Below are 25,668 nucleotides of genomic sequence, written 5' to 3'. Positions count from 1 at the left end.
AACTTCGAACTGAACTACATTGCACTGCCTCTGCAGGAAGTTTGTTCCTTTCATTAACTACACGGTTAGCGAAGATTTTATTTCCTGACAGCTTGAGACCATTATTTCTTGTCTGATTCTCATTCAGTGTGAAAATTTTGTCATTTTTGGTGTTGCCATTTCCCTTTAGAATCTTAAGGACCTGTATCAAGTCACCTCTGAATCTACGCTTTTTTAGGGAAAACAGATTCATATGTTTTAGTCGATTTTCATATTTATTACTGATATTTGGAATCAGTTTTGTGGGTCGCCGTTGTACTTTTTCCAATCTGTCAATGTCTTTAATGAGATTCGGTGACCATACGGAAACAGTATTTTCCAAATTTGAACGAGTTAACGATTTATATGGCTTGTTAATGAGAGATGGACTTTTGAAGTCAAAAGATCGTGCAGTCAGTACTAGAGTCTTATTTGCTTTCTCAGAGGCTGAAATACACTGCTTAGATGATTAACAACAACAATCTCATTTTTCATTTCCTTTAAGATTCTTGGATGCCAACCATCAGGCCCTGATGTTTTACTGACTTTGAGTTTTTCAATACATCTTTAATTTATTTTTTTATTTTATTATATTTACTGTAGTAAGTTCACCCTAGACTTTTCACAGATTTCAGTTTGGAGCTCACTTTGAGGTGTTTCGTTTACGAATACTGAGATAAAATAGTTGTTTAAAATATCACAAATTCTTTCATTTGAATATTCAAGTTGACCGTCAACAGATAATAGTGGGCCAATGTAATTCCTAATCAAAATCTTATCACTAACGTAACTATAGAATTCCTTGGGATTCTCTTTGGATTTGTCAGCGATATTCATTTCGTATTGTCGTTTTCGTTTTTAATGTCTTTTTTAAATCTCTCTGTATCATTACATAACTTCGATAGTCATTAGATGCACCCGAGCACTTGTGTTTCTTATAAGCCTGTCTCTTTTTAGCAATACTTTTTCAGTTTCTTTTTTACTTGTTTTGTATTTCAACATAATAATAATAATAATAATAATAATAATAATAATAATTAATAATAATAATAATAATAATAATAACACAGTACAACAAATCTCAGGTTAAAAAACCAGTTCTCATGTGCATTTTATTACGAAATTTTGTATGTTGAATTCGAACTTGATGAAAAAATTCATATCACGTCATATTTTCTTGTAAATTGCCGATTTATAATTATGCAGTTTATGCCGATTTCCACGATACCATAAATGTATTTCGTTCCCAAAGTCAGATTAAATGCGTCCATTGTAATTAATTGATAAATATATAATGAATCGGCATGTTTGTTAGCATCATATAATGTGTTAACCTAGATTTTAGTATTTACTTCTTCTTCTGACGTGAGGCCAGGAGTTCGTTCTGTTGTTTAGTAAGTGATCGATCACGAACTAGATCATAAAGTTCTGGTTTGGTGATGAGGTGTGGTTTCTTGTCAGATTCAAGCTGTGCCACATACGTTGTATCTTGACATTCTGAATCGTCTGAGTTGCACGCGTCATCGCTTGGTAGTTCAGAGGGCGGTTGTGGTACAGGAATATTACTTGAACGTCGAACTGGGCGAATAGCAGACTGAAGATTCTGATACATGACAGATATCTCGGCTTTTCTGTTGCGACTTGCAGGGAAATCAAATAAAACCAGACTAAAAATGGGTATTATTGGTTGTGATCACGTGCAAAAATAGTGGGAATACAATATATTATACATTTTGATCTTTTTTATTTATACATCTCTTGAAAATATATTAAAAAACAGTAAAGAATACACATTGGATACCCACCTTTAATATCTGTTCATCAGAAGTAGCAATCTGTTGAATGGTCCTTTGGCTCCCTCCAGAACATTGGTACACCAAACATGAAGCCACCTTTGCCTTTCACCTACTAAGTATTTCAGCGGCTTTGACCCATCGTTTTTCGCTCATATTTCCGAAATAATCATTCACATCAGTAAATCGAACAAGTGAATTTGGGATACACGAGGTAGTTTGTGATGACGTCACGACTTCACCTGTTCGATTTACTTCACGGGTGTCGGCTACGACACGCTTGATATCAAGAGTAAACGCCGTAATTAAATACACTTGTGAATGCACTATAACGTCAAAAATTATGGCAGGGTGTGAATTAGGCTGATGTGAGTGGTTATTTCGGAAATATGAGCGAAACACGATGTGTCAAAGCCGCTGAAATACTTAGTAGGCAGAAGGGGAACTTGTACACCTGAAGCAACATATGTCAGATTCACCCACTTTACATCCAATGTACAGCACATAAAGTTCCTTTACATGTTGAGTGAACTGTCTCTTGTATTGCTTTAATGTACCTGATCCACATATATAACAAAAACTGTCTGGCGAATTTCTGCATTCTCTAGGCATTTTAGCTCTGTCTCCTGTAAAGAAAAAACACTTATGTGAAAAATTATATAAATGGTAACAGCAACACAAATAAAAAATAAATAAAAATAGGAAGTATTTATAGTAAGCAACAAAAAAGATGCACCAGTGTCTTTAATGTAAGATGGTAATTTACGAGAAAATAGAGGGTTGCAGAAATAAACGGATGTTATATACGTGATCTACGCAAAAATACCCCTTGAAAAGGACATTCTCATTTTCGTTTTTTTCATTGTCATACAGTGTAATAATGCTAATAATATTGATAGTAGTAGTAGTAGTAATGATAATGATGATAATAATAAAAACAGAATAATACAAATAGATAATAAAGCATCAGCAAGGGTGACGTCATCCGAGCCGTCATAGGGTCGAAAACAACAATCTATCGTGCTCTGAACTGCCCTCTTCATTATTCTGTGAACCGACAAACTATCATTCTTCACATTGGCAATCACTCAGTGGAAGATATTCCAATTTAAAATATTTGCCCTCATTCCTTTCTGTAACATCACCATTTTCCCAAGAGATATGATAGAATTATTACGATATTCTTATCAATAAAACTCCATTGTATGTATTCATTTGATGGTGGTGTTTTTCACTGAACTTACTACCGCAGATGTGCGTTTTTTAATTATCTGTATATTCTGTATTTTATACCAAATGCTTGCATTAGTCGTATTAATTTCTTCAGTGTGTTATAATCACTTGGATCATGTCTTAGATACTGTGCTTCGTGCCGTTACAAACGTCTTGAAAGATTAATCTCTTCATTACCGAAGAGGTGCCGAACAGTAACTGTCATCCGATTCAGAATGGGTTATCTAGATAAGTTAAACTCTCCCGTTTGCACAAGAGTCACATAAACATCTTAACAGAATAACCTAGTGGTAGCAAAAATAAAGGGACAAGAGAATAGGGAAAGGGGAAATTGCTGCGAACGACATTGGGATTGAGATGCTGTAGCGATTCCACTTTTTATTGTAGACATTATTGACAACTGAAAAAGTAATGTGAATTCTTACTGACTTGTGTAGAATGGCTACAATAATTATATAATTTTGATAAACGTCTATCAAAACCAAAGTAAATACAAATAGTAATAGTCATCCTTATTAGCCAATCAGATTTTAACTTTCGATGACAACAATACTATCTACCAATCACATTGCTTCCTCCGCTGCGTCTATTTTGATGTCCGAATGTGGTGGACTTGACTTAAACCATATACTTTTTTGGTGCAGTGGGTACAGGTACTTTAACATGAGCTACCAACGAATATTGTGCACCTTTTTTTGTGTAATATAGATAGTCAATACAATTGCATACTATGTAGTTTAAAAGCTACTTCCAGAATATACATTAATGTAGTCTCTGGTCATACAAATCGATGATAGTTTCACAGTTGTCCTATTAACATGGCTGAAGGATGAAACAGTATTTGTGTTTTAACCCCTTGCCACTTCAACTACGCTTCCAAGATATGTAAATTGTCTCATGTCGGTAAGTAGAAGGACAACTATGTATGCGTATGCACTGTAATATAGTGTAATTTGTCAATTAAGGAGTAAATAAGTGAGGTCAACAAGTGGTCGACCCGATAGAGACGGGTATGTCTGCTTTTGGTATGCGGGGAAAGCACATTATTCATATAGAGAGCTTGATTAAATCAGTCAATGAGAATAGACAGATGCAGGGGAGTTATGATTATCGATGAGAATAAGTTCTAAATGCGATTTTTAAGCCCGCAAAGTAGTGCAACCTTTGGAAGGTATGCCTCTTGGAGATGTCAAAGAGAGCATTTTAGAGCTTTGAGATAGAAAATGTACTGATTTTAGGCATAGTATGTCTCAATCACGGTGTAGAAATTTAATTTCTCGGATATTTCGGTGTATGTTGTGGTAATGCCATTAGAATATTGCAGTCATAAATTGTTATTTTTGACACTTCAGGGGGCTGCATATTAAGGTAATCAGAGTTGTCATAGAGAATTGTTTTGTCATTGTTATACTCATTCTGTATGTCATGAATTCAAAATGATATATAGTATAATATTGCACACAGTAAATATCTGCAGTTACCTACCCAAAGACCAGTATGTAAAACCCTGCCTAACTTGAACTTAGTTATAACCTAATGTATTCTAAACTTATGAGTTATGAAATTAGATTAGTTCAAATAGGCACAGGAGTCCTAGAGGTCCTTCTTCTAAACACAATTACCTCTGCTATTCCAATGCAAACCACAACCAAATAGTTTGTGACCAAAATGTTAATGTAGAGAAGAACCTTTTTGTCCACACAGGCTTATACTTGTTTAATGTTGAAAATAGCAATATGTGTTGTACCTAACATCTATTGACCTAACATAGCCTATTTTTTTGGGCTTCAGGTGGGGAATATGTTTCAGAGCACTGATAAATTAACTAGCTTTACTCTAATACACAATCATGAATGGGTTCCAGTATCTTGCTGCAGAACCCTATCAAGGGCTTTGCCCTTAGATTCACCTACATAAGCTTAGTTGCTGGTCTTCATTTCTCCATGCAAGAAGATGATGGCATACATAGGTGTTTATTTTTTCATTGCTGTAGGAAGCAAAGATAAAAATTGGAACACCTTGGTTGGGTCCACTGGTCCTACCATATATGCAAGGGATGCATTCTGAAAAAAGTCACCTTATTTTAGTGCATAAAGTAAATATTTTATTCAATTGGGAAAATAGGGGCATGCCACACATTCTAACTCTTGTAACTTAATTTTTTATATATAAAATGGGGACCTGGTAGAATTAGGTTCATCACAAGTGTGAAACTTGTATAATGAGGGATTGGTATATTTATGACAATGTACCTTACATTAGTTGGCTTGCTAAAGTTATGACCAAAAGTATTAAGAGGATGTAATAGTATTAATTTTAAACATTTATAGAAATTAATTGAGAGAATAGGATTCACCAGAGTGACTTCCTTCTCACAACTAAATTTGCCCCAACATAAGATGATTATATATATCTTATGTAAATTAGCCACAAATTTTTCATAAACTGCTTTAGTTAGGCTAACAGTTTCATTTGGCACTTTACCACACAGGAGTGAGATTTATAGGTATGCTATATTTGGTATATTAGTTCAAAACCTAACCATTTGTTATGTAGAACTTTGCAAGTGGTAAGGTATCAAGTGTTTCTCGGTAGGTATGATCCTACATATGACCAAATGTGATAATATTGATAATATTTGTTGTGCAGTTTATAGTTGTTGTATGTTCAAGTATACATTTGTTAATTGGTTTTCTTTTATGGATTTGTGTTCTCCTACCTCCATAGTCTGTGATACTCTTCTCCCTTTATTTTATATATATATATATATATATATATATACATATATATACATATACATATTGCTATAGCCAACAGTGAATCGAATGAGACTTTCAAATCTCCTGCCTGCTACTATCGAAGTTTTGAATTCATCTCATCACTCCTAACATATAATCAATGTTGGTCTTCGAATCATGACCATGAAACTATAAGTTACACCCCCACTTGACTATATAAAGGGGCCGGCCCTCAGCCGACCCTCTCTCTTACCTACAAACTCCCCTGTGGACTTCATCTTCCTGGTCTCCCCCCTTCGCTGCTGTTAATTGTGCACCAAGTATTATGCAAGTATAGTGTAATGCATTAATCTTGGACATCAGTAATTTTGTTCCTTTATTTGTTATATGTAATTTACTAAGAAATGTATTAATATGTTCAGTTTTTCCAAATACTGTGAGTGTATGCTTGTAAATGTAAAAACATACATATACCAAGGCTTTTCCCCTTACAGGGGAGGTAGCCAAAAAGGAAAAGGCATAAAATCATTCCCACCCATTCCATCTCTGAATACACTCCACACCCCTCCACCCTCCCTCTTATCTTATCTTATTTTTTTCACTTAACGTAAATATAGTTTAAGTTTCGTGCAGACTTCTGTCTTACCCATCCACCCAAGTTATAATCTTGCTTACATCCAGTTTAATATAGAGCTTTTCATCGGAACGTACCTTAATCTATCTGTATTCTCTATACGTTCCACTTTATTGTTACAGGCTTACTCTGGAACTGGAACTCGACTTACCCCTAGACTCGAAATTAGTTTCATACTTTCCAATCAACTCAGGCCAAACTTAGCAAGCCCATGACAATTGGGGGCCTGCCAAGGGATGGTAATTTATATTTATGTGAAATAAATTAGCTACCCGTAGGTAATATCGAAGTCTGCTAACCACTTAACGTCAATTATCAGTGATATGTGCGATTGCCATTTTGATTCATTACTCCCATACACTCACTGAACTATTTATACATGTTTTATTTGTGTTTAAAATACCAATATTACGTTAGGTTAGATGATAGGATGTAAATTTATACATGTTCTATTTGTGTTTAAAATACCAATATTACGTTAGGTTAGATGATAGGATGTAAAACATTAAGGTGTCGATTATTCGAAGTGTGTGAGACCCTGACATTCATATGTCCGACATTTTCAATCGGTTCCAAAGGAGAACCACTATTTATCAAGTTTGCAGTAACTTGCCCAAATAATCTCCGGTATTTAACTACCAACCCCCTCCTGAGTTGACTAGCGATCTTCCAAACTACCCACTTGCTGTAGCTTTACGTCGAACCATTGTTATAACCCAGTTATAGTGACCTTTCCCTCAGTATCTGTGCTTAGGAGATTCATATTATCCCCCTACAACTTCTAAAGTTCACTATATCTGCACAGTAAGCCATGTATTCTAAGATTCAGACCATTGGTTAGCCATATTCTGATACAGTGACAGTCTGTGTGTGAACTCTCTTCTTTCCTATTGGGAAACCTCTTGGCAGACTATCCGTAGTTTCGGGCATGTAGTTCTGAGCGCTGATACCTTAGTATACATACCGTCTATAGAATAAGTGTTCATAGACTGGGTACTTACGGAGACCCATCAGTTTCACTCCACCCGAACAGGGAATTTACCATTTCCATATGTGAAGTCCAAGATTTGGTTAACACTAATTCTCTGGAGTGGAATTCTATGAGTAAAGACATACTCAATCACCTTAAGTCAAAATTAGCCCCTTCTTACCATTAAAATGGCTTTCAGTATATGTACTTTTGTTAATAATCCTTCAGTGGATCAGTTAGAGTGTGATTTCAAGAAGGATGATTGGAGACTGTTAGCTTGAACCTACCAAATTAATGCCCCTTCTAAATTACAAAAGGATAAACTTAAAAGAGTGGTTATTGAACACCTCGTAGCTTCATTTGAACTGGATGCAGACACATTCAAATTAATTCACCAGGAGAGTGCTCATGACGTCACTGTAAAAGACCCGAATGTAGGCAACAGTGACCCCCCCCCTTTCAGCCTGAAGCCCACGCTCCCCCCACTCTCCCTTAAATAGATCAGTTGTATCTTTAGAATTAGAGAAGATTAAACTAGAAAGAGAAAGAATGAGACGAGAAAGTGAAGAATGAGAGAAAGAAGGAGAAGAACGAGAGGAACGAAAGATCGGGAGCTTGAATTAATGAAATTAAGAGAATGTGAGAAAGAACGAGAGGACAGAGAAAGGGAACTAGAATTGAAATACATACATATACCAAAGGCTTTTCCTCCCTTACAAGGGAGGTAGAATTGGAATACCAGCATAAATTAACTTTAGCTGACATAGATAGGAATAATAAATCTGCCCACCTATTAAATAACCAAGTTGCCTCCATTCCCAATTTTAATGAGTCAGACCCAGAATACTTTTTTAAGCAATTTGAACGTCTAGCTGAGCACTTAAACTGGCCCGTAGAAGAATGGGTCTGGATTATTCAAAACAAATTGGTAGGAACAGTCACCAAAGTCTTCAACAGTCTTGAGGAGTACTCTTTCTATGAATTAGTCAAATCTAGTATCCTTAATACTTATCAAGTTACCCCCGAGTCTCACCGTCAAAAGTTTCGAAATCTGATCAAATAAAATAACTTGACATTTGTAGAATTTGCCTCTGAAAAACTCTGAATCTTTAAACAATGGACCTCTGCCACAAAGGTAAAAACTTATGATCAGCTCATTAACTTGATGGCCCTCAAGGAATTTAAACGTAGAATTCCATTCCAAATCATGCTTCATTTAAATGGGAAAGATGTGCTTGATTTAATTGAAGCAGCCTTACTTGCCAATCAATTTGCGGTACTTAACAGGTTGAACGTACAGTGGGGAAGCAATTTCATCAAGCCATCAGTAGGTTGCCTTGCCACTCCCGATGATAAGCAGGCAGGAAAGACCCCTATCCCTACCCCTCTCTCCTCTCCCTGCAACTACTGTAAAAAACCTGGCCATCACATCACTCGAAGCCAAGAGCCAGGTTGCAGAATTTAAAGGTGCCCTAGTGGGTCGAAAGCATCTACCCAGTATACATACATATACCAAAGGCTTTTTCCTCCTTACACAGGGGGTAGCCAAAAAGAAAGGCATAGAAACCACTCCCACCCATTCCATTCCCTATATATTCCACTCCCCTCCACCCTCCTCCCTCCCTCTTATCTTGGCACCTCCTGGATGATGGGTCATCCCTGCATCCTGTCCACTGCCCTGGGTCATAAGCAGTGTCGTAAGACACAGCACATCCACAGCAAAGCCTCTTCATAAATTCGGCGACCCCCCCTCTCCATCCCCACATGCAGAAAAGGAGAAGATGGGGAGCAATCCCTGGCTGCATCAAATTTGTTCTCATACATACTTCCTCACTCCCCATCCCCCACCTCCCCCTCGTGCATCACAGCATCATCCATACACAACCTTTCTCCATTCACCCCTATCTTCTGTCCTCTACCAACCTTCCTCAACAGACATTCTCCTCTTCCCCAAAGCCCCTTTTACCCTCTCCATCCATCTCATCCTAGGTCACCTCCTCATATTCACTCCTTCCACCTCTACCTTCCACATCTCTTTTACTAGTCTTTCTTCACTCATTCTTTCCATGTGTCCAAACCATCCTAATACTCCTTCATCGACCCTATCTCCCACTTACCTTTCAACCACTGTTCTACTCCTCACCTACTCATTTCTCTGTCTCTCTAGCCTAGTAACCCCTATCATACTTCTCAGACACCTCATCTCAAACACATTCAAACTCCTTCTCTCTTCCTCTCTTATGTTCCAAGTTTCTGCCCCTTACAGTGCTGTTGGCACAATCACTCCTTCATATATGTCTATTTCTCTTTCCACTTTTTAATCGCCCAAGTCATTTACTTGCATCTACATTCTATCTCCACCCATACTCCTCCCTCTCCTGCCACATTCGCACCCAAGTATCTAAAACTATCCACTTCCTCCAGTCCCTCTCCCTTGATGTTCACATCTAGCCTGCTGTCACTCTCTCCCCTTGTACATCTCATCACCTTACTTTTGCCCACATTTATCTTCAGCTTCCTTCTTTCACACACCTTCTCAAACTGTCACTAACTTCCTCAATCCCTCCTCTGATCCTGCTACAAGCGCAGTGTCGTCAGCAAACAACAACTGGCTTATTTCCCACTTTTCTCCATTTTCTTTAACCATCTCCATCCCCTGACCCACTACCCTTGCATTCACCTCTCACACCACCCTATCCATGTATAGATTGAACAGCCAGGGCGACATAACACATCCCTGATGAAGTCCCACCTTTACCTCAAACCATTCACTCTCTCCATTTCTAATCCTAACACAAGCTCTACTACTCTTGTAAAAACTCTTGACTGCTCTTAACAGCTTTCCTCCTATCCCATATATCTGTAATACCTCCCACAGTGCCTTCCTATCTACCCTGTCATAAGCCTTTTCCAGATCCATAAAAGCCCAAAAAACATCCTTACCTTTTCCTATAGCTTTCTCACATATCTGTCTTACCACAAAAATCTGATCTACACAATTCCTACCTATCCTAAACCCACACTGTTCCTCACCAATTCCCTTTGTACCTCTCCTAACCCTCTCAATCAAGACCCTCCCATAAGCCTTCCCAACTACACTCAACAAGCTGATCCCTCTAAAACTACTACTCACACTTGTCACCCTTTCCCTTGTTAAGTGGAACTATACAGGTACTCCTCCAGTCCTGCAGCACTCTACCCTCTCTTAAACAAACATTAGATAACCTCACCAGCCAGTCCACTATAACTGTACCTCCTTTCTTCAGACATTCTGCATGGCATCCATTCAACCCAGGTGCCTTACCTGCTCTCATCATCTTAACAGCTGCTTTTACTTCATCTTTTCCTATTTCTCCTCTATTTTCCTCACTCATCATGGTCATTTTCTCAGCGCTTCCCATTGCATCTACCTTTCCCTCCCTATCCTTCACATTTAGCAACTCCCTAAAATACTCTGCCCACCTTCCTCTCATTGCCTTCTCTTCCGTTATCAAGTCTTTTAAAATGTCAGTTGTTCCAGAAAGAAGTAGAATTTGGCGTCTGGAAAGACTATGCCTGTCCCTGGGGGTTGATATCTTTCTAGGAAATGATCTAGCTGGTTCTATATATACATATATATATATGTATGTGTATATATATATATATATATATATATATATATATATATATATATATATATATATATATATATAAAATGTATATATATATATATATATATATATCTTAAGTCCTTTATACTAGGTAGTTCAGGCTTCTATTCCTTCTGATTAAATGTATCCTACCCTGTTGTTCTTTTTGGTAAACTACCTTTTTACATCTTTCAGTGACAAATGATAGGCATCTGCATGTTGTGGTTCTGCAAAATGGACAACAAAGCTGGTTATTTTCAGAGGAGCTGACACTCTTTTCCCAGACTGGCCTAAAATATCTTTCTAGTAACTTCAACTGTATATCTTTCCTGCAACATTAACCTCTTCAATACTAGTCAAATATTTGCATGCACATTAGCTGCCTGATGTACAATGATGCATCACAATACACGCATTATGAAATACTGTATAGAATTACAGCTGTTATACTCGTTATCTTTTGCCCAGTGCCCAGAATGTTAGTAACCACTGAAAAAGTTATCAAGCATATTCACAGAGTAAGGGGGTCACTCAGCAGCATCTATAAAATAAATATAATCAGGAAGCTGATGCTGGCATCCTTGTATACTCACGCCTCATGATGCCTATGTAGGCATCGTTGTAGTCAAGGGTTAAATTAATTATATTCTTCATGAAACCCTTTTTAGTCTCCTTTACAAGGGGGAAGGGTCCTCTTGGTGTATATAGACTGTGTCCTCTTGTTTGTGCTTTCTATTAGATAAGAAAACTGACAATTAATATATCAGAATAATTGGAAATTGGTATGTTATAACACATATGTAAAAGTTCATTCTGCTGAAGAGGACTACAGATAGTAGTCGAAATATACTTTCCCTGTACTTCCGTCATTTTTTCTCCGATAGTGGGTTAATAGTGAAATATCAGAATAAGGTACAGGTGGTATCCGAAAGTGGAAGGAAGGCACAACGGGGAGAAAACGGAACACTGGAGGAAAAGACGGGTGATAGTGAAGGAGGGGGAGAATGTAAGAGATGCACTGACAGCATTATGAAAAAAAAAAAAAATGTCAATGGAAGCAATAAAAGGAATGTGCGAAGCAACAATTGTGTCGGATGTATCTGTGACATTGAGGCCTGGATGGTGACTGGAATAGAGAAAAGTTTTATGGAAATAGTATAAATGGACATGCTTGAGGATTATGCATGGAAATAAGAAACATGACAAAGCAAGGAAAGACTGGATTTGCAAATTGACGAGGGTGCTGATGAGTTTAGAAGAATGACTATATCAGAGCAATCAATGGTGGTTCGGTCATGTGAGAATATATAAGTAGATATCCTTAAAGGATTCATGAATTGGATGGAGAAAAGAGGCTTTAAGAGCTTATGATCAAAATATTGAACAAATGAAAATGTGTATGGGTGACAGTGAGTTGGAGAAGACTGTATAGATTTAATTGGTGGCTTGTTCCATGAGAATGATGTACTGGAAATAAAGTTGCAGTATTGCTGAAAAAACTGTAGAATTTCCATGTTTTTGTTTATGCAGGAAGGAGTGAAAACGTACAAATGTGATGGAAAAAAGAAATGTAAGGATGTTCCTATCATCTTGATTTGTGGATAGTGACATACATACATACATATACCAAAGGCTCCTTCCCCCTTACACGGGGGGTAACCAAAAAGAAAAAGGCATAGAAATCACTCCCACCCATTTCATTACCCATATATTCCACTCCCCTCCACCCTCCTCCCTCCCTCCTATCTTGGCACCTCCTGGATGAGTGAGGCTCAAGGCAACAAATGACCAGTAGTTTTAAGGATTTGTTCCTTTTATGTCACTATCCAAAGAAAGTAAAGGATAGTGATATGAGAGGAACAAATCCTTAAAACTACTGGACATTTATTGCCTCGAGACTCACTGACTAGAACCTGCGGTCCCATATTGTGTGGCAGTGGCCTTTGGGATCTCCTATAAATCACCAGGAAGAACCTTATGAATGTCGTCTGTGTGGCATTGTCATGGAACAGTTTCTATGTCACTGGCTAGAAGCAGGAGGAGGGGGAACAGTCAAGGAAATACAGTTGAAAGTTGATGGAACTCTGTAGCTCTGTTTAAAGACTGAATGTGAGCCTTTCGGGGCTGCATCTCCAGATAGAAGTAAGGACGTTGACAGATTTTGAAGGTGGGGAGCAAGGAGATGAGTCTCTCTTACATCCATCTTGTAGGTACCTGCCATTGGTTCTACATATGGGTGAATATACATAAGTACATATTGAAACACACAATCACAATTTTGTGAACACATGCCTGGAAAGTGTTGGGTGCAATTTTGATACAGCACAAAATGGCATGAGTTCTAGTCAGTAAGCCAGATTAAAATGAAAATATCAGAATGAACAGAATATGGAGACTGAGTCAGTCCTGTGTGTCACAATTAGGTCTAGATAATAACAAAGGACAATAATAACGTTTGCTTCAACTTTCATTGACTAGAAAACTGCATCTTCACAGCAATAGTAATGGTCCCAGGGCCTTCGTAAAGATCTCTGAAGATGTGGTGTTTTGTCTATGTTCTATTAGCATGGGACTATTTCTGTGTGACCATCTTACAACAGTAGGGAAAAAAGAACAGTCATCAGTTGTCAGGTTCCTTGTATGAAAAGATGGAGGGAATATAGTTGAAGTTTTTAGAAATCGTGAACACAATTTGGAGAGCAATTGCATGCTCCATTGGGGCTGTGTCTGTAGGTGGAAGTGAGTGCATTGATAAGTTCTGAAGACAGATGACGGGTGATGATAATATATCTTGTAGGACCACCACTTGCTAGTACATGTGGGTCCCTGATAGAGAACATTTGTTATTCCAGAAACTCTATTTGACATTGTAACTATTTGATGATTTTTGTGTAAGTATTTCCTAGTTCAGCTAAGTAGCTATGAAATTAGTATATGGTTTAGAAGTTTTAGAAATTTGCATTCTTATAGAGAAAGTATTTCAGAATTCTAAATCAGAAGTGAACATGCAAGACTATTATCGTTATGTGATATTAGATTGGCTTTCTGGCTTTGTGTAATGCAAAAGTAGTACAATGAGGTCTCTTATTAATGGACGTTAATTAGCTGTGTTTGCGATGTTTTCGCTGTGTTTTTGGTGCGGTTGTTTAGTGCGAGCAATCACTATGCCACCCAAAAACCACTCCAAACCAACGGATTATTCACATCAACGGACGCCGTTACCCCCCTTTTAGTCCATTAATGAGAGGTAGTACTATACTATGTATTATAATTATCACCCTATACCATTGTTAACATTGGTTGATGATTTCCAGGTGCTGAAACCTAGTATTAGCATAGGCCATGGGCAACAAACACAGTTGTTGTGTATACCCAGGAGGAAGGAGCTCCGGGAGGTCATCAGCCAGTCAAAAGGTGAGTTGATTAATGAAATGCATCTAAAGATGATACTGTCTCCAGGGCATCAGTAGTTGGTGTTGACATGTTCATGGTAATAGGAAAGTAGGAGGCAGTGTGTCCTTTTTTTTATAATGATGAAAAAATAATTGTTTCCCGTAAATTGAGTTTAATTCTCTCTCTCTCTCTCTCTCTCTCTCTCTCTCTCTCTCTCTCTCTCTCTCTCTCTCTCTCTCTCTCTCTCTCTCTCTCTCTCTCTCTCTCTCTCTCTCTCTCTCTCTCTCTCTCAGACTCTCTCTCTCTCTCTCTCTCTCTCTCAGACATTCTCTCACTATCTCTCAGACATTCTCTCTCTCACTATCTCTCAGACACTCTCTCTCTCTCTCTCTCTCTCTCTCTCTCTCTCTCTCTCTCTCTCTCTCTCTCTCTCTCTCTCTCTCTCTCTCTCTTTCTCTCTCTCTCTCTCTCTCTCACATGGACTCTCTACCTCTCTCTGTCTCTCCTCTTTCTCTGTCTCTCGTCTCTCTCTGTCTCTCGTCTCTCTCTGTCTCTGTCTCTCTCTGTCTCTCCTCTCTCTCTGTCTCTCCTCTCTCTCTGTCTCTCCTCTCTCTTCGTCTCTCTTCTCTCTGTCTCTCTCTCTCTCTCTCTCTCTCTCTCTCTTTATCTATCTCTCTCTCTATGGGTATCACTGCTCAAAACTACCATAACTAAGATGTAGACCATTGACCATACTGGGATGTTTACTATAGAGGAAAAGAGAAATTAAATCAAAATAAAAGGATGGCATGATTGCACGAGGTCGTTTCCACAGGGCGGCGGAGGAGACAACCATGAGGATACTCGTGAGGAGTCGGTAAACAACTTACAACACATTAGTGAACGTGAGCCTGATGACTTAGAACAAGACCCAAGTCTCCATCCTACTGCGGGCCCACTTTTTCTCACCAGGTCTGAACAAGTCATCGAAAGTAAGTTCTTCCTTTGCTTTAGTGATAAAAGTAACTTGGAAGACAAATTTAGAGGTTTACATCATCATTATGATTGAGCTAATCAGATCTCTAAGCAAGTCCTTCGAGACAGACCACTGAACTAGATACTCCAACAACCCCTAGACGTAAGGCTCCCCTCAAAAAAAAAAAAAAAAAAAAAAAATCGCATATTTGGTAAGAACATGGGCATGCTTGCACACATTATGCCATCCACAATGCCTCACACTAACAATCCCCAAACAACAACACAATATATCTTCACTGGTGACATTGACCCACCAGGAAGCTGTTGCTGGTAACAGATTGATTGGTTGTTTTAAAGAAGCAAGCACCACATTCACATGGATGGGAATGGAATGGGTGGGAGTGGATATATGACTTTAATTTGGCTACCTCTCTCATAAGGGGTAAGAAGCAATTGGTATATAGATAAATAGAATTATTTTAATATATATATATATATATATATATATATATATATATATATATATATATATATATATATATATATATATATATATATACCAAAAGCTTTTTCCCCCTTACAAGGGAGGTAGCCAAAAAACAAAGGTATAAAAACCACTCCCACCCATTCCATCCCTAACATACTCCACTCCCCTCCACACCTCTTCCTTCCCTCTTATCTTGGCACCTAGGTGACGGGTCATCCCTGCATCTCTCCCATTGCTCTGGGTCAGAAGAAGTGTTGCAAGACGCAACTCATCCACAACAAGGCTGCTTCATTAAATCTGCGACCACCCTTCTCTGTCCCCTCATGCTGAAAAGGAGAAGATGGGGAGAAATCCCTTCGGGCTGTGTCAATTTATTTCTCATACATACTCCCTCAACCCCCATCCCCCACCCACTCCCCCTCATGCATCACAGCATCATCCATACACAACCATTCTCCATTCACACCTATCTTCTGTCCTCTCCCATCTTTCCTCAACAGATATTCCCTTCTTTCTGAAAGCCCCTTTTACCCCATCCATCCATCTCATCCTAGGTTGACCCATCATGTTCACTCCTTCCGCCTCTGCCTTCCACACCTCTTTTACTAGTCTTTCTTCACTCATTCTTTCCATGTGTCCAAACCATCCCAATACTCTTTCATCAACCCTATCTCCCAACTCCCTTTCCACCCCTGTTCTCCTCCTCACCTCATTTCTCACTCTATCCAGTCTAGTAACCCCTATCATACTTTTCAGGCACCTCATCTCAAACACATTCAAACTCCTCCTCTCTCGCTCTCTTAGGTTCCATGTTTCTGCCAGATACAGTGCTGTTGACACAATCACTCCTTTATACAATCTCCTCTTAGCATCCATTCCCAAATGTCTATTTTTCATTACACTTTTTAATCCACCAAGGCATTTACTTGCTTCTCTCAATCTACATTCTACCTCCACCCCTACTCCTCCCTTTCCTGCCACATTCACACCCAAGTATCTAAAACTAACCACTTCCTCTAGTCTCTCTCCCATAATACTCACTTCCAGTCTGCTGCCACTTTCTCCCTTCGTACATCTCATCATTTTACTTTTACCCACATTTATCTTCAACTTCCTTCTACAAGTGCAGTGTTGTCAGCAAGCAACAGCTGGCTTATCCCCCACTTCTCTCCATTTTCTTTAACCATCTCCAATCCCTGACCCACTACACTTGCATTTACCTCTGGCACCACCTCCTCAATTACTCCTTCTGTTTCTCTCCTAATCCTCTCAATCAAGACCCTCCCATAAGCCTTCTCAACTACACTTAACAAGCTAATCCTTCTGAAACTACTACACTCACACTTGTCCTCTTTTCCCTTGTAAAGTGGAACTATACAGGCACTCCTTCAGTCCTCCGGCACACCTTCTCTTAAACATCAAATAACCTCACCAGCCAGTCCACCATCACTGTACCTCCACTCCACATTCTGCACCAACCCAGGTGCCTTACCTGCTCTCATCATCTTAACAAGTGCCTTCACTTCATCTTTCCTTATTTTTCCTCCATTATCCCCACTCATCAGTCATTTTCTTAGTGTTTCCCACTGCAATTACCTTTCCCTCCCTATCCTCTTTCACATTTAGCAACTCCCTAAAATACTCTGCCCGCCTTCCTCTGCCTTCTCTTCCATTATCATCTCTCCATCTGCACCTTTTACCTCTTCTTCTCTACTTGATTTGCCTCCTCTTCCTCTCTCAATTTCTTTCCAAAACATCTTATTGTTACTTTCAAAATTGTCTGTCATACTCTTATCCATTTTACATCTGTCCTCTTTGCCTCCTTTATCTTATGCTTTACCTCTTTTCTCTTTTCTTTGTACCTATCTTATGATTCCCTCATCCTATTTTGTAACCAATCTGTGAAAGCTCGCTTTTCTTCTACACCCTTCTTTGCCTCCTCATCCCACCACTCAATACCCTTCTTTCTATTTCCTCCTGTCCTCCTTGTTCCACACTTCATCTTTGCACACCTTATGACTCCCTCCTTAAACCATCTCCATTCTTCCACTCCTAGTTCTACTCTATTCTTCACTTCCTTCCACTCCTCTCTCAGCTTCTTCTTGTACTCCTTTTATTTCTCATTTAAGCAGTGTCCTTTTCTTCTTTCTCCATCTATCCTCCACTCTCAACTTACTTTCCACCAAAAAAACGATCTGTTATTCCCCCACTCTCTCCCCTTAGAACATATACATCCTTAAATCTTCCTACCATACTCCTGGTTACCACTATATAGTCCATTAATGCTCTACCACCCTTCCCTCCACCACCCTCTCCATGTGTACTTATGCTTGACTTCTTTCCTAAATACTGTATTTGCTATCATCAACTCTTTTCAAGACACATCACCATCAACTCTCCACTACGATTTTTTCCTGGAACTCCACAATTCCCAACCACTTTGTCTATTGGTTAATTTCTTAACCTAGCATTAAGGTCTCCCATACCACTACATTGACATTTCTTCCAAATCCCTCTTTGCACTCATTTAAATCTATCCAAAAAGCCTCCCTTTCCTCTACACTCTTCTCACTATCAGGCCCATATGCATTTACAAAAACCCAATCTTCCTTCCTAGTTTCATCTTCATCCACTATAACCTTGAAGAAACCTCCTTCCCCTCCACTACACACTTACCTATCTTTTCACTTACTAGTATAGCCACCCCTTCTCTCCCTCGTCCTCTCTTCACTCCTGAGAACCATCCAACTACACTCCCAAACTACACTCACCCCTTCCTCTCAAGTTAGTTTCACACAAAGCCAACACATCCATCTTTCTTCTCACAAACATACTGCCTATCTCTTCCCTTTTACTCTCATCTGTACCACATCCATGCACATTAAAACTCCTAGACCCTCTTATGCCTTTACCTTTTTTAGGAATGTCCCCTATGTGGCTACAGGGAGAAGGATGCCTGGTCCAAATCCCCATCCCATTTTTTGTTGTCTCGTATGACTTAAGTTGGAAGACTTGGTGGCAGTATTCTTTTCCCCCTCCACAGGGTTAGAAAAAAAAAAAAAAAAAAGGAAATGAATATTCAGAGAAATGGTACAGGACAATAACAAGGGGTGGGGGTCCAGCATAACAGAAGGGCAGTCGCAGTATAATAAAGTATCATCATTTCTCTATGAACAGAGATTTCCTCTATCACAGACAAAACGATGTGTGGCTCAGGTCTGTTGGGACGCCACGTATAGACCCTAAAGTATCAGCTGCATGCTACTTAGCCACTATAACATGCAGACAATATCCCAGATGGCGGTTTGTATTATATTAATAATATATTGATAAATTAATATTTATGATATTAGTATACAGACGCTCCTCAACTTACATTTTAGTTAGGTTCCGAACGGCCGAACATAAGTTGAAAATGAACGCAAGTTGTTACTGTATTATACATCCGTAAATTCTATTACCGTATCTTATAAAACACCCCTAAATCATTAATTATACACACAACATTGTAAAATAATAACATTAATTCCAAATGAATTGAATTCAAGCAACTATATTGAGATGGTGGAGGAGGAGGAGGCAAGGCACATTCAGTCTGTAGTTTGTGCCATGTAAACAATGGACGCAGTGTCGTGTAAGTATCGTTTGAACTACAGAGAGCGCGCTAAACTAAAAAATTCACTAATTTTTTTTTTTTTTTAGAATTTTTTTAGTCAGTTCAAACGTAAAATAGAAAAAAACGTAAAACGAATGAACGTAAGTAGAGGAGCGTCTGTATTAATAAAATTAAAATAAAGCTCGTACTTCTGTTCAAGTTTCCATTGCAAGCATAGTCCAGCCTATCATGACTTGATTAGACTTAGTCTTTTAATGGAATTGAAGGTTAAATTCTTGCTCAAGCAGTAGGGTATAGTGGTAGATAGAAAGAATTGATAGTCATATAGTGAATGGAACAAGTGTCTTTCAGAAATAGAATGAATTTGTTGATTTTTTTTCTCTCTCTAAGCTGATATCAATCTGGGCTTCTTTTTTTATTAATTTTTTCTCCTTTTTTCAGATGGTTTAATTAGGAGAAGAAGCAGAAGTCATGTAAGTATACTTGTTTTTATTATTATTGACCTTTGCCTTTGTGTGCTTATGTATATATATTTAAACTGTCCTAGATGCAACCACCACACTGAGGACACAGAATATCTCGTACTACAGTGCCCCACACTAACAATCCCCAGACAACAACACAATATATCTTCCCCAAGTAACGTATGGTTCCACATGGAGGCTGCTACTAGTTACCTGGGGGTCACATCTTGTGCAAGAGAGACCAGGGGCAATGAATTGATTAATTTTAACATGTATAAATGGAATTGGGTGGAGTAGAGATGGTCAACCAGAAGTAGCATGGTCATGTTTATAAGAATGAATGAAGATAGATACATACATCTGCTGCCCTCTTTGCCTCCCTTATCTTATGCTTTACTTCTCTTCTCTTTACTTTGTACCTCTCATATGATTTCCTTGTCCTAATTTGTAACCAATCTATGAAAGCCTGCTTCTTCTCTTCTACACCCTTCTTTGCTTCCTCCCACCACTCGCTACCCTTCCTTCTATTTCCTCCTATCCTCCTTGTTCCACACACCATCTTTGCACACCTTATGACTCCCTCCTTGAACCATCCCATTCCTCCTCCACTCCTAGTTCTACTCTATCCTTCAATCCCTCCCACTCCTTTCTCAGCCTCTTCGATATCCTCAAATAATGCATGAATCAATGGTGCCAATAGTGAGAGCAAGGAGTAGATTGAGGAAATGGTAGATGGGTGGTGTGAAAATAGCCATAAGAGCATGTGATCAGGTGAAGATACAAACTCTTGTAAACTGAATAAATTTATTGCTTCTGGTCTGTCGTAGAGAAGAACCTGTGGGCTTCAGGTGACTGGCTACAGCCTCTGGGCGAGATCATAAGCCACTCAGGGAAGATATATTGTGTTCTCTAGAGGCTGATGAAAGAGCATTGGGATGATTTGGACACATGGTAAGAATGGGTGAAGGAGGATTAGTAAAAAAGGTGTGGAAGGCAGAGGTGGATGGAGTGAACTTGAGGGGAAGTCTGAGGATGACAAGGATGGATGGGGTGAAAGGGGTTTTTGATAAAAGGGAATGTCTGTTGAACAAGGAGGGGAAAAGTCAGGAGATAGGAGTGAGTTAAGAATGGATGTGTATAGATGATATTTTGATGCAGGGAAGGGAGTGGGTGGGGGGAAGGGGGAGTAGTGAGTGGTTATGTGTAAACAATATTTTGATGCAGCCTGAAGGTATTTCTCCCTGTCTTCTCTATTTTTAGCAAGAGGAGTTGGGAAGTGGGTCACCAGTTAGATGAATCAGCCTTGCTGTGGATGAAGTGTCTTGCTGCATTGGTTTTGACTCGGGGCAGGAGACAGATATGACCCTTTATCCAGAAGGAGCTAAGATGAGAGTGAGGAAAGGGGAGTGGCTACCTCCCAGATAAGGGGGAAAAAGCCCTTGGTATATAGATAGATATGGATTGTTAGTGTGAGGCATTGTGGTACGAGGTGTTGCGTGTCCTCTGCATGTGGTGGTTGCACCCGTGGCACTTAGAATCTATAGCCAGGCCTATCTTGAATTGAACTTTTGGATAAGCCATTTGACCCATTCCCCATAATTATTTAAGTTTGTTGGATGTTAACTATAATAGATTTTGTCCTGCTTAACATCAATCCATTTAATAGTCTTGAAATAGAAGGTACTCTTTTTGAAATGTCAGTCAAGGATCTGCTTGTGAACAGAATTAAAATAATTTGGTGTTCATAGGAAAATATTCAAAAGTACTATAATGTACTGTATTGATAATTGTTGTCTCAAGTTTCATGGACTGGAAACCCATATCCTTACAGTGGCTATCTGTGGTCCTCAGGTCCTCCCATACCTCATAGGTCTATGAGAAGAATCTGGATTTTAGTGCATGTTGTATTAGTGTGGGACTGTGTCAATGTCACAGGCTGGAAGTAGTAGGAGGAAGGAACTAGTAACCAGTTGTTAGTTCTTCTTATTTGAAAAAGAAGAAATACAGTTGGAGTTGTTGTTGTTGTTGTCGTTCCCTAGACTGTCTGTCCGAGCAGTCCCGTCTCCCCAAGGAAGGCCACAGCCGAAACTGGGTTTTCCCACAAATCCTTTATAGAGTGTATGTTGTGTTGTTTGCGTGCATGATTGTGTATAATGCAGTCTTCCATTATGTGTTGTATGGTATGGGGTGAAGTGTTACATCCTGGGCAGCTGTTCACAACACGGTCATCCAGCCTCTTCTGGTAGCTTAGAAGTGCTGGGTGGTGACCGCATCGCAGTCTGGCCAAGTGGACTCTGTCCTTTCGTGGGAGAGAGGATTCAGAAGGGTGGATATCAGGGGGTCTGGCATGCAGCAGTGTGTTGTCTTTCAGTGTGTTAATGGAGCGGTGAGTGATATGATTATGAATATGTTTCCGGAGGCTGGTATTTGGTGGTTGTGGAGGAAGAGAAGAGAGTATCTGTGCGTAATAAAGGTCTTTGGGTGTAGTTTTAATGTTTCTTGGTGTGTGTGGGTGTTCTGCTATGTAGTGTAGCGGGTGTGATGTGTTTGTGGTGGCTGCAGCAAGTGTTTGTGTGTTGGAGTTGATAGAGAGGTTGTGGGCCCAGTCTAGAGGAGTGCTGTCTCCATGGGGCACCTCTGGATTGAAGTGAGGGGATTGATGAGTTTTGAATCAAAGGGGGCAACAGGAGGATGATTTTCTCCCATCCATCATGCAGGACCACCGCTAGTAGGTACTATATTCAGAGAGTTGATTTATTATTATAATTTTTTTTTTGCTTTGGGGAAGGAAGGAAGGGAAAAGACAGAAGATAGGGGTGAGTGAAGAATGGTTGTGTATGGATGATGCTGTGATGCATGGAAGGAAGTGGGTGGGGGATGGGGGCTAGGGAGTATGTGTAAATGATAGTTTGAAGTGGCCTGAAGGGATTTCTCCATCTTCTCTTTTTCTGCATGGGGGGAACAGAGAGGGGGTTGCTGATTAAATTAAGTGGCCTTGTGGACATGCTGTCTTGCTTTATTGCTTCTGACCCGGGGCAGTGGGCAAGATGCAGGGATGACCTGTCATCCAGGATGAGCTAAAAAAGAGGGAGGGAGGGGTGGTGAATGGGAGTGGAGTATGTGGGGAGGGAGGGGTTGGAGTGGAATTATACCTTTCAACTTTGGCTGTCTCCCTGGTAAAGGTGAAAAAGCCCTTGGTATATGTATGGATGTATGTTTTTCAGAAAGTATAAGTTTATTATTTTTGTGGTGCCAGTCTAATTTTACTTCAGAATTTCTATTTTACACTGTCTCGTTTGTTATTTGCAGTTGGATGACAATAAGACTTTAAAAAAGTCCTCCTCTTGTTCCACCATTTTCCTCGACGACTCTACTGTGTCCCAGCCAAACCTCAAGAACACAATCAAGTGTGTAGCCTTGGCCATCTGCTACCTCATACGCAACCGAACAGACAACAGAGTACTAGATATCTTCGATGAGAAGCTTCACCCATTAACGGTATGTAGTTGCTTGAGTGGAAACAGTTATGTATAATTTAAGATTAAGCTGTGCCAATTTACTGCAATCCCCCTAAAAAAAATTTGTCTTGACCAATTTTTCCTTACACAGAAAGCTATGTGTACTAGGCTTTTTCATGAGGATTCCTTGGGAAAATGAGAACATTAAACCTTTATTCATCAACTCAGGCTCACAAAAGAAGGGGCTGGTAAAGTAGTTTAGTCAATCTTTATATGAAAGGGGTTCTTCCTCCTTATAAGCGAGGTAGCCAGTCAAAGCATGCACCTAGCCTCCACCCATTGTACACACACTATTTTTCCCTTGTATCTTAGCTCCTTGTAGATGGAGGGCCACTGCCTGGGTCAGAAGCAATGCAGCAAGACACAGCACCTCCACAGCAGGGCCCAACAGCTGAAACTGGTTTACCCCTGACCACGCCATTTACATGGCAATCCTCACTCTTGTCCACACACGAGTAATTAGAAAAGATGAGGAGAAATCCCTTCAGGCCACAGCAGTTTATCAACCATTCTCCTGTCACACCCATCTCTTGCCCCTTCCCCTTCTCTGCTCAAGAGACGTTCCCCTTTTACCCAAGGCTCCTTTCATTCTATCCATCCACTCATTCTAGGTCATCCCCTCAAGTTCACTCCATCCACCTCTGCCTTGTACATCCTTTTTGCTAATCCTCCTTCGCTTGTTCTTTCCATGTGACCAAGCCATCCTACTATTAATTGATCCATTTTTTCTGCCAGCTCCCTTTCCATCCCTGCTTTGCATTACTTTATCATTCTACCCATCCTCATAACCCCTGTCATACTTCTCAAACACTTCATCTCAAATACGTTTAAATTTCTACTTACCTTATATTCCAAATCTGCCCTGTATAGTGACATAGGCAAAGTCACCCCTTCATATAATCATCTCTTTGCATCCATCCCCAGTTATCTATTTCTCAAGACACATTTCATTTCCCAAAATCCAAAATAGTTTTGTTAGAGATAAAATTGAGATTCAACTCAAGCATGGTAGTGGGCACTGAACTTTCTCATTATATGAGGAAGATGTCTAGATTGGGATAAATTTTAACCCCATAGGATTGAGGGAGGGAAGTGTTTCACCTGAGTAAAATTGCATGGCAGTTACAATAATGCCTTCACTTTTTCTTTTAGGAATGTCCCCTGTGGGGCTACAAGGAGAAGGTTGCCTAGTCCCAATCCCTGTCCCTTTCTTCTCGCCTCTTATGATCCAAGTGGAAATACTTGGTGGCAGTGTTCTTTTCCCCCACCACTGGAAATGAGCATAAAGGGAGAGCGACTGGAGGAAGTGAATAGTTTTAAATACTTGGGTGCAAATGTGGCAGGAAAAGGTGGAGTGAATGTGGAGGTAGAATGTAGATTGAGAGAAGCAAGTAAATGCCTTGGTGGATTGAAGAGTGTAATGAGGAATAGACATTTGGGAATGGATGCTAAGAGGAGACTATATGAAGGAGTGATTGTGCCAACAGCACTGTATGGGGCAGAAACATGGAACATAAGAGAGGAAGAGAGAAGGAGTTTGAATGTGTTTGAGATGAAGTGTCTGAGAAGTATGATGGGGGTTACTAGGCTTGATAGAGTGAGAAATGAGAAGGTGAGGAGGAGAACAGGGGTGGAAAGGGAGTTGGGAGATAGGGTTGATGAAAGAATATTAGGATGTTTTGGACACATGGAAAGAATGAGTGAAGAAAGACTAGTAAAAGAGGTATGGAAGGCAGATGTGGAGGAGTGAACATGAGGGGACGTCCTAGGATGAGGTGGATGGATAGGGTGAAGGGGGCTTTGGGGAAGAGGGGAATGTCTGTTGAGGAAGGACGGGAGAGGACAGAAGACAGGGGTGAATGGAGAATGGTTGTATATGGATGATGATGTGATGCATGAGGTGGAATGGGCGGGGGGATGGGGGATGAGGTAGTAAGTGTGAGCAAAATTTGATGCAGCCCAAAGGGATTTCTCCCCGTCTTCTCCTTTTATGCATGGGGGGATGGAGACGGGGGGGGGGTGTGTGTCACCGATTTAATGAAGTGGCCTTGCTGTGGATGTGCTGTGTCTTGCGACACTGCTTCTGACCCAGGACAGTGGACAAGGTGCAGGGATGACCTATCATCCAGGAGGTGCTAAGATAAGAGGGAGGGTGGAGGGGGTGTTGAGTGTATTTAGGGGTGGAATGGGTGGGAATGATTTTATGCCTTTTCCTTTT

At 39.8% G+C, this 25,668-nt stretch overlaps 1 protein-coding gene across 1 annotated transcript in view; it reads left to right on the top strand.

The window, feature by feature from the left end:
- The first annotated feature begins 3,703 nt into the window (after nt 1-3,703).
- CycY (cyclin Y) overlaps nt 3,704-25,668 on the top strand; it is a 29,260-nt gene continuing 7,295 nt past the window's right edge. The window contains exons 1-5 of the mRNA XM_076197320.1: nt 3,704-3,947; nt 14,330-14,429; nt 15,223-15,379; nt 19,910-19,941; nt 23,242-23,430. Of these exons, the coding sequence (XP_076053435.1) occupies nt 14,358-14,429; nt 15,223-15,379; nt 19,910-19,941; nt 23,242-23,430 (450 nt within the window). The 5' untranslated portion in view covers nt 3,704-3,947; nt 14,330-14,357. The remainder of the gene's footprint in view (nt 3,948-14,329; nt 14,430-15,222; nt 15,380-19,909; nt 19,942-23,241; nt 23,431-25,668) is intronic.

Source organism: Oratosquilla oratoria, chromosome 13 (assembly GCF_046742065.1).
Source record: "Oratosquilla oratoria isolate Oo_2021 chromosome 13, ASM4674206v1, whole genome shotgun sequence".
Lineage (NCBI taxonomy): Eukaryota > Metazoa > Arthropoda > Malacostraca > Stomatopoda > Squillidae > Oratosquilla > Oratosquilla oratoria.
Note: the sequence above shows the minus strand (reverse complement) of the source record. Positions and strands in the feature narration are given on the sequence as shown.